The sequence below is a fragment of the Asparagus officinalis genome, unplaced genomic scaffold (genome assembly GCF_001876935.1).
Source record: "Asparagus officinalis unplaced genomic scaffold, Aspof.V1 AsparagusV1_Un17, whole genome shotgun sequence".
Classification (NCBI taxonomy): Eukaryota; Viridiplantae; Streptophyta; class Magnoliopsida; order Asparagales; family Asparagaceae; genus Asparagus; species Asparagus officinalis.
This window is the reverse complement of record NW_017972283.1, coordinates 431871-445198: the sequence shown is the minus strand read 5'-3', so window position 1 is coordinate 445198 and position 13328 is coordinate 431871. Positions and strand designations below refer to the sequence as shown.

At 38.4% G+C, this 13328-nt stretch overlaps 1 protein-coding gene across 1 annotated transcript; it reads left to right on the top strand.

The window, feature by feature from the left end:
• The first annotated feature begins 7929 nt into the window (after window positions 1-7929).
• Window positions 7930-8990, top strand: LOC109827090 (probable indole-3-acetic acid-amido synthetase GH3.8). The gene is made up of 2 exons (XM_020394053.1): window positions 7930-8180; window positions 8490-8990. Exons 1-2 carry the CDS (start codon window positions 7931-7933, stop codon window positions 8513-8515), a joined length of 276 nt encoding a protein of 91 aa, XP_020249642.1. The 5' UTR covers window position 7930; the 3' UTR covers window positions 8516-8990.
• Window positions 8991-13328: the final 4338 nt, after the last annotated feature.

Below are 13328 nucleotides of genomic sequence, written 5' to 3'. Positions count from 1 at the left end.
TGGGGTCAATTCCAAGAGGAGTAGCGTTGATAGTAAAGCCTAGAGAGAGGTGGTAAATCCAAGCACTTGAGGAAGTTGACACGGATGAGGCCAACACTTAGAGGGTATATTGTGTGATAACAATTGTTTAAGTTGTGAGAGTTTTCGGTGAGCTAGAAAACTAATTATGTAAATGTTTTTTGTTAGCGTTAAAAACCGGTTGAGATAGTAGAGTGCTCCTCGAGAGTGGGGAGCAGAGACGTAGGTCGGAAAGACCAAACTCCGTGATCATTTTCTTGTATTTGCATTGGTTATTTGTCCACTATCTTGTTTATATTGTTTCATGTCTACTTCACCCTTGTGTTAATTACATATCCTTGCACATATAAGTTGTTGAATATCATACTTGCTAGGATATTTGCTAATAAGTTTTTAGTTGGCATTAAATCGGATTAGATTATCATATTACTCTAGTCAACCCCTCTCTAGGGTAATTTCATCATCCTCACCCTCCTCTTCAGTCGGATGATAAGAAGAGGCCGCACCTGACAAGGCTGGACCGGTTGAACGAAGTCCAGATCGATGATAGAGGCCTATAGCAGATGACTCTTGCACTTCCTCCCCTTCCATATGTACGTCATGCACCAACTTAAAAGCATCATGCATGAGTTTTCTTCCTCGTGGACCTTTAGACATAGGGGACCCAACCGATAACTTTCGGCGAACCTGATTCTTATGTTGGTAGGCTTCTTCTCCGGTGAGAGCTCTTTTACCCATTGCTCTCCCTATGTGAGTCTCAGCTACTCTGGGTTCTTCTTGAGTTTCCTCGGTTGCTTTGCCTCCTCCTCCTCAGCAGCTGCTTCTTCACACGTTAAATATTCATTGATTCCCTTTAGACGAGACATTTTAGACCCTCTCTTCGATTCGTACATCCTTATGATCTCCTTCAGACAAGAAGAGTTCAATCTGTACTCGAGGATCTGAGAAGCATCATGATACCAATCACAGAAGCCCATGATAGTGAAGGAGTTACGCATTTTGTGGGGCAATTTGAATGTAGCTCTGGTACTACCAGCTACGAATAATTCTAAGCCATGGCTCCTTTATATAAATTATCGACGGTTGCGAGCTAAGGCTTGGGATTCCTAATGTCTTGCTGATCATAGACGAACTGTCGGGCAAATCTATAAGGCTAATAGGGCTCGATGAAATATTTATCGTCCTGCCTGAAGAGGAAATAACCCGGTGTGATGTTGATTAGCCAGCAGAAGACACCTCCATTCAGTTTTGTGAAACCATTTAGGCCCTTCACATCCTAAAAAGTTTCACCATAGCCTCCACCTTCAAAGTCAGGGAAGCAACAAAAAATAAGGTAGTTAAGATCTCTAAAAAGAATATGACGGATCTTAACCATATACCAACCCTCCCACCTAGTCTCTTCAAGCCGTCGTACGAGTGGGAAGAAAGAGTCACTATGGGGAGAAGCTGCACTCATCAATGAAGGGCAATACGAGACATACCAAGCCATCAGGTAGGTATATGGCATTGGTACGCACGGGTTAAGAGTCTTGAATGTCTTCTTCTCACCAAAGCCCATCTCCTTGACTTGAACAAATTCAAGGGCCAACTCCTATAATAGCGGAAAGAAGGTTTAAGGGTCACCCGTGAGCCAGAAGAACAGCCGGATATACCACTTCTGTCACAAGAGCATCTATTGGTCTGGTAGGAACTATGCACCGTTTTAACCACAACATTAAAAATCTAGCAAATAAAGCCACATCAGAGATGAGATATTGAGCCTGATAATGGAAGCTATCAAACTCAGTGTAAGCTAGGAAAACATCCTCTTTGGCCTCATTAATGTAATGAGCGGTGGCAGCATCAATACGGGCCTAAATGTCATCGGAAGTGCTTGCATCTAGACGGGATACAGAATCTCCCTTGTGGTTCAGGTTTTGGAACAAGTATTCCGCCCATGATACTTGCTTAACACTAATTCCTCATAATCCTGTCAACTGAGCATAGATGTGGAAATGACACATAACTTCCTGAAGGGTTGCATAGATCTCAGGACTAGCTGTTCTTAAAATTTTGAGTTCTCTCGCTCCTGGAACGAACTGTTCATATGGTAGCTCTCCAAACGGCAGACCGGTGACTTCAAACATCTCGTGGAGAACGAAATCTAGCTCCCCAACTGGTGTAAAGAATGTGTTTGTCTCCGGGTTGTATCGCTCAAGTATGGCGAAGAAGTTGTAGTGGCTCTGTGCAACCCTATGCCGAGTGGCCATCACAGGATCCCGAAGGCCAGACTTAGCAAGTGGTGCCTTTAACTCCTCCAAGACAAAATTTATCATCCGGGTCCACCACCCCACTTCTGTAGAATGTACCCATCCAAGAGATCTGAATTCTTGTGCGGGAAATTCACCCTTCGCCGTAATAAATCTTCTGACAAAAGTGTTCGCCGGGCTAGCCACTTTAGCAACTGGATATTCCTTAGTGAATAGGCATGGCCTCAAAGCTGTCACCCGCTGGGTATAACCTACCGGACGAACACCATGATAAGTCAGGACACCAACTAAAACCCTATCTTGTTCTTTGACGAGATCCCAATGCATGAACCTCGGGATGGAAGTACATTGGATGTATGACAGAGGGAACATCCTCTCCATGTTAGGCAAGAAAAGATTGTGATCACCAACGTTCCTCAGCCATTTGTAGTTCTCGTTATACATGACCTCCATATCAAGTTCAACAAAATCTCCAAATATAAAGGCCGTCTTGTTGAATTTCTTACGGTCTATGGTCTCAAATCTAGTATCAATGACCAAATCCCTAAGAGTTATTGAAAAAGCTTAGGTGACGGTGTCAGCATGCTCCTTATCTTGATCTTCAAAGATGGGAAGTTCTTGGTGAAGACTGAACTTCACATTGTGGTCCGCACCACCTTCAAAGTGGTGACAGAATGAGAGAGGCTTGTTGGTGTAGCGCACTACAAACGGGAGGAATAAACAGTTAGTATTCAAAAAGCAGGAGGCTAAAATAAGTTTAAAAAAGATTTAGTTCTAAACGCGAGGGTCAGCCTCGCGTGTCGCTTCCAAAACGCGAAGGTCGACCCCGCATTTTAAAATTAAAATGCTGAGGTCAGACCCGCATTTTAAAATTAAAAGCCAAGGTTAGACCCACATTTCAAAACCAAAATGCCGAGCTCAGACCCGCGATTTACTTACAAAACGTAAAGGCCAACCTCAAGTTTCAATTTTAAAATGCTGAGGCCAACCTCGTGTTTCAATTTCAAAATGCAGAGGTCCACCTCCGCGTTCTAATGACAAAACGTGAGCCTTACTCATCGTTTAAATTTCAGAACTTGTCAAAACAAGTTTTACACTTTCAAGGTCCAATACTTAACACCGACGAACGATACCTATGACGATGGTGTGGCCGCTTGAGTCGCAGTTCCACCGGTGGCCGAAGCCATCAGTACGCTTGAACCCACCGCGACAGTTTTCTAGGAACAGACTTAGCAACAACTTTCTTTAGGGCCATTTGGGTTCTCAACGGAGAGTTCACCGGAGATTTGAACGAGAATTCTCGTTAATCAAGACGGAGATGAAATAGAAGAGTCGATGGACTCTTGATTTGATCTGAGGGTATATTTATAGACAGCTGAACTGTCAGATCATCACGGGATTTTAGGCAGAAATCATGCCTAAACACGAACTTCGTGTTTACACTGAGCCGGTTAGACTTCTAAAATGCAAGGCTTACCTCTACGTTTTAACTTCTAAATGTGAGGCTCACCTTCGCGTTTTGACTTCTAAACGTGAGACTCACCTTTGCGTTTCGACTCTTAGAACGTGTGGCTCATCTCCGCATTTCAGAAGTAGAGTCACAATGTACACTTTCGTACAGATCCTATGTGACAAGTTCCTGCAACCAAGCTCACGATGCCTACAATGAGTAACTCCTTTATAATAAAGAATTGTCAGTTCCAAGATCAAACAAAATTGAGATCCAAAGTATTCTGAAAATTTGTTCCAGTCAACCGCGAACTTTTAAAAACTTTGAAAGGGGTTCTGTAGGCTATCTAAAAATTACTACAGATAGTCGATCCCCATCAAGCACTGATGATGAAAATTACAATTCGATGACTTTCAGAAGGCTACAATTTAAAGACTTTCACGTCAATCGGCGAAGGTTACAACTCAACGACCTTCACAATCACTAGGAAGAGTTAAAACTGACGACTCTCACCGATTACAAGATGACAATCTGCACAATGCTCTAACAGAAGAGAGTACAAGTTGATGGTATCTTCAAAGCAAAATGCGAAGCTCGTGGTCGCGTTCCAGACTCATAACGCGGGGCTCATTGTTGCATTCCAGATTCAAGACGCAGAGCTCACCTCTGCGTTCCAAGAACAAAATACGAAGCTCACCATCGCGCTTTCAACTCCAAATACAGAGCTCACATTCGCACCCTAAGTTCAAGACATGGAGTTCATTCCCAGAATGCGAATTTCGTGTTTGACTCGTTCAAACACGATCTAAACGGTTCCAAAACCCTTTCCACAATTTAAGGGGATCAAATCCCCACTTAGGAGCAACTTAAGTGTTTAGTTACACCCTTTTAAACCCCTGTAAATAGCTGAAAAATCAGCTTAGAAAGAATCTTTTGGGCAGATCATCATTTGGGATCAGAATTATAAAGGCTTGGAGGTTTCGGATCTTAGAGAGTTTGAAGCATAATCAAGAGCTGTTCTTGGAGCCTTCTCCTTGGCTTGTGAACCATTTCGGTTAGATAAAAAAAAGGATTAATTTCCTTTCTTAAATTAACTCTTCACCGAGTTGTCAAACTCGTTCAGAGTTCTTAAACTCATTAAGAGTTTAAAACTTGCATTGCAAGTTCTTCACATTAAGTGGAATTAACCGTGCTCCACGAAGTGAAGTATTCGGATCGTCAACGAGATACAAAATTCAAACTCCCATCACTACCAAGAAGAATCCAAGTTTAAACAAAGGGGAGGATCTTCGTCGATTTCGTCTCTCTTTTGTAAATCAAGAAACCAATAAGAGAAATTGTAATTTTTTTCTAAGTCAGTTAGAGAGAGATTACTGTGAGAGATTGTATTTACTCTTTTCCTAAGTTAGTTAGGGAGATTAATACAAATTTTATTCTCAATTTTCTCGTAATTTTCCCACAAACAGTTTGCAAGATTTTTTTAACTATCTCACTCACTTAAAACTTTGGTGTTAACAACCCTCAACCCCCCCCCCCCCCCCCCCCTCTCACTCTCATCTTCTCACTACAACCCTTCTCTCATTTACTCATGGTGAAGGAAAGAGACTTACAACAAATAGAAAAATCCTAACAAGCTTTGGCATTGGTAGAGGGTATGTTGCAATCCAGAAACTTCCGGTGGAAGTTCAAGCTACTGGGTTTGAAAAATATAGATATGATAAATACTAGTTGATGTGTTAAAGAGGTGGACGTAGCCCAGTTTAAGGGTGAACCACCCTATATATCCGATGCACGCTCTTTGTGCTAATTATTCTTTTTATATTATCTTAAAGATCTCCTTACATTTTCCCTAATCTTTTCGCAAATCTATCTCAGTGAAAATCACTCATATTCCTACTGAGACATTCCCTATAACTTTCTGCTAGATACATCAAGAAAGATATATCTTTATCACTGAAAATTGCTCCTGATATTCCTACTCAATTATTGTAACAATTAAATCATCTTCTATCACTTCCTATTATTATCCATAAAACTCCAAAAAAATCTCTATATTATCTCAATAATCCTATTCTCCTCCCCCTCTAGGATTTTTACAATTATTATCCCCATCTCACATCTAGCTTCAAGTATATTTGCAGCTCCTCCCAATTGGTCAAATTGGTCATTGAAGGAAATAGTGCACTTATTCCTGATAATCGCGTTATTCAAATCCTGGTAATCTCATGATGCATGTACTACCTCTGGATATATGGTGGAAGAGAGAGTAGATGGGATAGAACTATTTTCTTATTGTTTTGTCTTTCCTTTTTATTTTTTATTTTTAGCTAATTCATATTTTAATACAGATGGTTGGATCAAATCGACATGATCCATGTATTATTTACAAAGTGCAAAAAAACTTAACCAAAAATGAAAATATCTATTTTTAAAAATTAATCAATTATTTAAAACAGAGATGTTCGTAGCTCTAAATGAAAAAGTAGGATCCATGTTTATTAACAAAATGCGAGAAATCTCCAAGGATTTTTCTTTTCTTTTTTTATTTTATGTTATGAGCAAAATTGACCAGCGTGTTATCATGACATTAGATTGAAAATAATCTAGAAATTTGTCAAAGAATTTTGTTAAAAAAATACACTATATACATAGCCACTTGGAATAAATATAGTAAAATATAATAAAAAAATAACAATTTACATAATAAACCAAATTGCTCAAATAAATATGAATCTAAAAATAATTCAGGTTGAGTTTTTTTGTGTCTAAGAGTGATTTAGGAATGGGTTGTTTAAAAATAATGGGAGTAAAATTTTAATTTATAAAGAAAATATTATTTTTGGAGGTGGTGGATTGAGAAATAAATAGAGATAAAATTTTAGATTTATAGACGAAACCTATCTGTCATGCCTGTGAGTATATCTAAAACTCTTTTTCTTAGTTTCATATGTTAAAGTGGGAGAATAAAATTGGAGAAAAACCTATCCTCCGTCATTTCCCCTTTTTTTTCCTCTTTCAAGTGTTTCTATAAATACAAGAAGAACCAATTCCTCTTAGAATGATTTCCACTAGAAGGTAAGTAATTGAATGATACATTTGTTCTAATCTTCTATAATCAAAATGGCGTAGAATTAAAACAATTCAAACATTGTTCTATGTTTCTCCATAGCCTTCTTTTAGTTAAAAAGAAAGCCGCTAGAAAAATTTCTTAATTAAATTTTATCATTAAGCTTTTGTCAAATTTAAGCGAACATGTTGCAGTCAGTTAAAAAGAAGAAGGGAAACTGGAAGATAACAACTAATTGTTAAAATTAGGATTTGCAGATTCTATGCTCAATTTCCTAATCAACTTAACTTTCAACGACGCTTTACTGAGCATTTTATCCTGCCAATTGCACACAGTACGAAAAGCAAACCACAGAAAATACCAGCTAATTAATCATTAAAAAATATGGTTTCGCAAGAAATTCTCTGAATTGGTCCACTGCCCCCATCCACACAAAATAACCACCATAATTGCTGAATCGTAAACCTAACAAGAAAAAGAATAGAAATTGATTGAAAAATCATCATGCAATTCGATTCGACAAAATAAATAGTTTCGAGCAGACTTGAGGTGGGAAAAGGCAGAGGAGATGGTTCTTTTCTGCCATATTCATGTCTCGACGATCTCTTTGTGGGAGTTTACAGATTGCACGTAGAGATTTATGAGAGATGTGATCTTTTTCTTGGTTTGATTATCTTCCATATCTTTTTCGGATTAATGATTTAGAATTTGAGAGGAAATGATTGACAAAGGAGGGGCAACTTGATGAGCAAGAAATTAAATTAACTGTTCAATACCGCAGAGAACACACTCCAGAATTTTTCCACATATATGCTACGTACTTCACCCTCCCTCCATCACTTTCTTACCCTCCCTAACTAGACACTATTCCGCCATCCATCTGAGATCCAATTTAGATAATGTGAGCATGCCAACGAAGGCGAACGAAAATTGGTACATAATTAATTAAGTCATAAAATATTTAAGCTCGTGATCCACGTCTCATCGGTTATGCATAGTTTATAGGTAAAAATTATTTAATATGATGCATGAGGACCAAAAATGATGAATACCTAATCTATTAAAGTAATACCTACAGTGCTCACCCACTGCAACAATAAATACCGCTCCAAACTCAACATTAATTTTTGAACACTAAACTCTCTAATGGCCCTTTTAGATCTAAATCCAGTGCTTAAGACTGATGAAGAGAGGCTCCGCTTCATCGATGAGGTAACCAAGGATGTCGGAAGATTACAAGATCGGGTCCTGGCTGAGATACTGAGCAAGAACGCTGATACCGAGTACTTGCAGCGACATGGACTGGGTGGCGCAACCGACGGCGCTACGTTCAAAGCAAAGATACCGGTGGTCACCTACGATGATCTCCGACCGGATATCGAGCGTATTGCTAATGGTGACCGCTCCCAAATCCTCTCATCCGAACCTATATCTCGGTTTCATACAAGGTGCAAGCTAAATTAGCTAGCATCAGAAGATACCGTCATATGGCAAGCGCGCATGCATGAAGTTAAATTACTATTTTGCTTAGCCTTAAGTAATTGAAAAATTACTCCCCGGATTGATCGCGCTAAAATAATAATTTGTCATCACGTGATATTCCCAAATTTTCGAGCACTTGGTTTCTTAGTGCTTGTGCAAATTTGCATTTAATAATCTAGAACTGTTGATTAACCCAACACGATGGCTAATTGTTCAATTTCAGCTCTGCGACATCAGGTGGAAAGATGAAGCTAATACCTGTCATCAGAGACGACCAGAATCGACATCGCCTATTCATCGACCTAGCTAACACGGTCACAAAGCAGTAAATATACCTTCCTTTTATTTTAATCCGGCCGTCTGTTCTATAATTTGTTTCTTCCTTTGAAAACAGAAACGATCGAGTGAAAACTGTGGAATCAGACTGACTTTTTGGAGCTTTAGCGCTCCTTTTCGAGTGTACTCCTACATACAAATATGCCATCTACACAATAATATGTATAGTAACAAAGTTGATGCAATACATGAAGCGCAAGAAATATACATCTACTTATTCTTGTTAGAACATAAAACTTTTTAACTTTTCATCACAATTTTAGAGTTTTAGTGCAGTGACATGGTCCATAATTTGACATATATAGTAAATGAGCAATCAATGTCAAAATTTTATTGGTCACAAATTGTCAATGGTCTTGAATCAACCCATGATATTGTTAGAATATAAAACTACAGCCCTCTTAACCTTTATCATGACGTTAGAGTTTTGATGTAGTGATAGGATCTTTTAACATGGTATCATAGCCAATAGCAACCCTCTATTAATCATCATCTCAAATTAATTTGAAGGTTTGGTGCAGTGATATGGTCATTTCTACATGGTATTATCACAGCTTACAGGGTTATAGTTTTATATTCTAACAGATCTTAACTGCTTCGGTACTCATGGATATGCTAATAACTTTAAGCAATTCTTTTAGAGGAAAAGTTACCCAAAACATATTACACTTGTGAAACACATGATAGCTGCCTACCCAAAAAAGAATTTCATTTCTAACCAAAAATGACACAGCGCGGAAGTGATAACCTCAGAATCCACCAATGGTGTTCTCTGAATCCACAAAGAACGATCTTCGAATCCACGAAGAACTTCGAATCCACGAAGAAAATATTGAAAAAGAGAAATTTTATTGATGAAAAGTTATTCTTTTTTTAGAGTTACATGACTCTTCTTAAATAGATAAAACAAATAAGACTCCTACTAAAACTAGAATTACAAAAATAGAAAGTATCAAGTTCTATCCTAAAAAAGACTCCCTATAATAGAGGAAACAAATCATAAATCAAAATTTATTTTGTTTTCAAATCTAATTTGACTCTAAAATTGAATTTATTTCCTAATATAAAAGACTCCCACTTTATTACTAAAAATAAACTAAAGGCTGATTATTTTCGGATTTCAGCCAAATATGGGTATAACTGATGAGATTGTAAAAATCAAACACTCTGGTTGGCTCCGTCTTGTCGAGATAGGTGATTTACATATATAATATGTCAGAATCCGCCTTCCGGATTGAAAGATATGATTATTTATTTACGGAAGTATAAATCTGTATTTAGCTCGTGAATGTCCGAATCATCCATTAAATTTTCTATTAAGCGTCCTACATCAGTCTCCCCTTATTGAAAGAAGCTCGACCCCGAGCTTATATTTGGTAGAATAGTAGCTTCATTGATAGATAATTTTCTTCTCTTACAACGATCAGCATCTGCCTTGTACTTAGCATTGATTTTCTTCATTTGTTGTTTTGCCTCTTCAGGTAGGACTTCTTTTGTATCAAACTTGTGTATGAATCTTTCCCATGACATGTGTATGTAATTGGCAATATGTGGCTCTGTAGTTGTCATAAAAAACTCTTCTAAATATATTCCCTGTTGCTTCCTATATTCTAGTGTCGGCAGAATCATCTCATTGTTGTTAAAATTATTGATGATCATTGCTTCCAAAAAAGAATTTTCTCCCTCATACTCTATACATAATTCTTTCATTTTCTTTGCCTCGAGCCCTCCACCAAGCAATTCACACAGACCATCAATTGCCTCACTCTCTATTTTATGGCCTTCTCCTCTATCGGGACAACATCAATATGCGCAATATCACTCTCAACCACTTTAAGAATATCATGCATATCATACATCTTCACTATCATATCACCATCATGCATCTCATGCATATCGAGTGTTTTCACCTTAGGAGGAATTTCGGTAGAGGCATGTTCTTCTTTTTCAGTTACAACCAAGTCACAGACCTCTTCAGATTGCTTCAAGTTTTCTGTTAAAGCCTTCTTGTTTGTCACAAAGAGTTCCTTCTTCTCAGTAGTCTTTATCTTAGATGGCTCCTTTTCTGTAAGAGGCTTGAGCACAATTCGTCATCCATCTTTCTTTAAGATATAAACATTGTCTCTGCTCTTATGGGTAGCTCCATTATTGAATTACCATGGCCTACCTGTCACGCCCCGCTTCCCAAAATACCAGGGAATCGGAACGTGAACAAACCCACGACATATTAAACTGAGGAGAAATAAGTACTAGACCCCTTCTGCTCAATCTAATACGCTAAGCATCAAGCAAATATAAAGTGAAGGCACAGGTCCCCGATCACAGTAGTGAGAATATAATAAACAACTCAGAACAAAATAATGCATATCATAACTAAAACATCATCCCAAACATAATATTCGGGCCAAACATGCCCTTATACAAAACTATCTGAATAAAATGCTTGGAAAATATAATATACAATGATCCGGCAGAAAATAAAAGTACTACAAAAGTAAACTAGGGTCATCAACTAACAAAAAGAGGTAACTAAGCTTCGACTTATTCTTCTGCTCCGTCTGCAAAGCCTTCCTACGGAGGATCCTCTGGCTCTTGTACTACTCCGAACTGTAGTTGTCCGTCCTCTAAATCTGATGTACATCCCTAGAGGAAAGGAGTACGTCAGCGTGCATGGCACACGACAAGATCCCAAAAGGAAGAATAGAAACGGTCATACGACCAATGCAATAATGGTAATAACAATGGAAACATGCAACTGAAATACTAATAATCTAAATATAATTTACTACTAGAATAGAATAATCAGAATAAATCCAAGGAAATCAACCAAGTAACAAGTCGATCATGCAGCTAGCGATCAGAATAATCATCCAAGCACAGGATCATACACTAGATGGAATTAATACTTAAAAATCTACAACTCGAGATGTAGTACGTCGAGCGAAATAATCCAGACAAGGAAACCCTCATGTATATACCATATGTCTTAAATTGTAGATAATTAAATATTAATCCTGATCTACGTATGAAGAGAAATATAACTGGTCTGTATCTCACAAGAATCCATAATCACCTTAAGTAATAAAGTCATATAACTAGTCATTCTATAATAGATCACTGGTCCACATCTCACACAAAGTCAACGCTCATATCATCGGATAACTGACTGTTCACAAATCTCATACGTGCATCTAATACCGCTACACGAATCGGTCAGAGGACTACACACAATCCGATTCCGACCTGGTCCGAACTCAAGCAGGACTCGGGTGACTACACGACTTTCACTGACTAAAGTGACTACACGAATTCACTTTAGACCAACAAACCAACCCCAGTGACTACACGAATTCACCGGCATGAGCCTGGAAGATACATCAACAGCTATATCCGATCACATGAACATGAACTTTTCCACCCCAACTCTTCTCGTTTTGCTAAGTCAACACAACACATGTCTTTAGGTCACGCAAGGCTACTACGGTCATGACCACTAACAGTTCTCAATCACAACAAGGAACAATCAATACAACTAATCATGTACAATAATATCATATCATATTAGATAATCAAGTCTAAGAATTTGAATCATAAAATCGTTCTAAAATAATCTTCTAAAATAATAAATTTATTTACTTCGAAATAATTTCTTTTTCCAAAATAAATTATTTATTTATAGTTATAATTATCCAAAAATAATTTTATTTTCCAAATTAAACTCTTTTTAAAATTATTCTAAAATATTCATTAAATGTTCTTTTTAATAATCACTCTTCCAAAATGAATTATTTCTCATTATAATTAATAATTCCTTTTTCAAATAAATTCCTTTAAATTATTTATCTTTATTCTAAATTGATTATTCTTCCAAAATAATTCTTTTTAAATTATTATAATTTTCCTAAAATGATTCCGTTCTCAAAATAAATTCTTTTAAATATAATATAATTATCCAAAAATGATTCTGCTACCGAAATAAATTCTTTTAATTCATTATAATTATTCTAAAAATGCTATTTATCATATAACTATGATATATTTAATATTATTCATCAATAATCCCATGTAGATAATTATATCACAGATATAAAATTACAGATAATTCATAATAAATACAAAATTTAGATCAGAACATGTGGGATCTTGCCTTGGGTATATCGTAGACCGTAGTGGGGGCCATCAGGGTGGTTTCACAGCGTTACGACGGGTTTCGGGGAATCGACGGCGGCAAAGGAATCGATGAAAACGGAGGTCGGAGTTGGCCGGAAAATGCGCGCGAAGTCGGCTCCGAACTGTAGTTTTCTGTAGTGAAGCTCACTGATTTGGGCTCGTCGGCGGCGGTGGCCAAGGCGGGCGGCCGGTGGCGGCATGGTCAGCGGCGGACCTGAGGTTGAGCGGTGGAGCGGGGGAGATGGGCTACAGGCGCGGAGCGGCCTTGGCGGAGCTCAAGTGCGAAGTGAGGTGATGGCGGAGGTGGTAGGGCTTGGTTCGGATCGTTTTCGCGACGTCTGAGACGGAGAGAGGAGGACACGGCGGGGGTTAACGGAGCTGAGGCATGGGGTGTGGCGTTGGAGCTTGACGGAGGACGGAGGAGCTAGGCGGTGGCTCAACGGAGGAGAGCTTAGACGTTGGGGTGAGCTCGAGCTCAGCTTGGGCGGCGGCGATCTCAGCCAGAGGTAGAGTCGTTGTCAGACGAGCGGCGAGTGGGGAAAGGAGGCGTGCAGGC

Coding starts and splice junctions, on each gene's coding strand:
- LOC109827090 (XM_020394053.1), top strand. CDS start 7,931: ATGGCCCTTTTAGATCTAAATCCAGTGCTTAAGACTGATGAAGAGAGG. Junction 8,181..8,489: donor TATCGAGCGTATTGCTAATG/GTGACCGCTCCC, acceptor GTTCAATTTCAG/CTCTGCGACATCAGGTGGAA.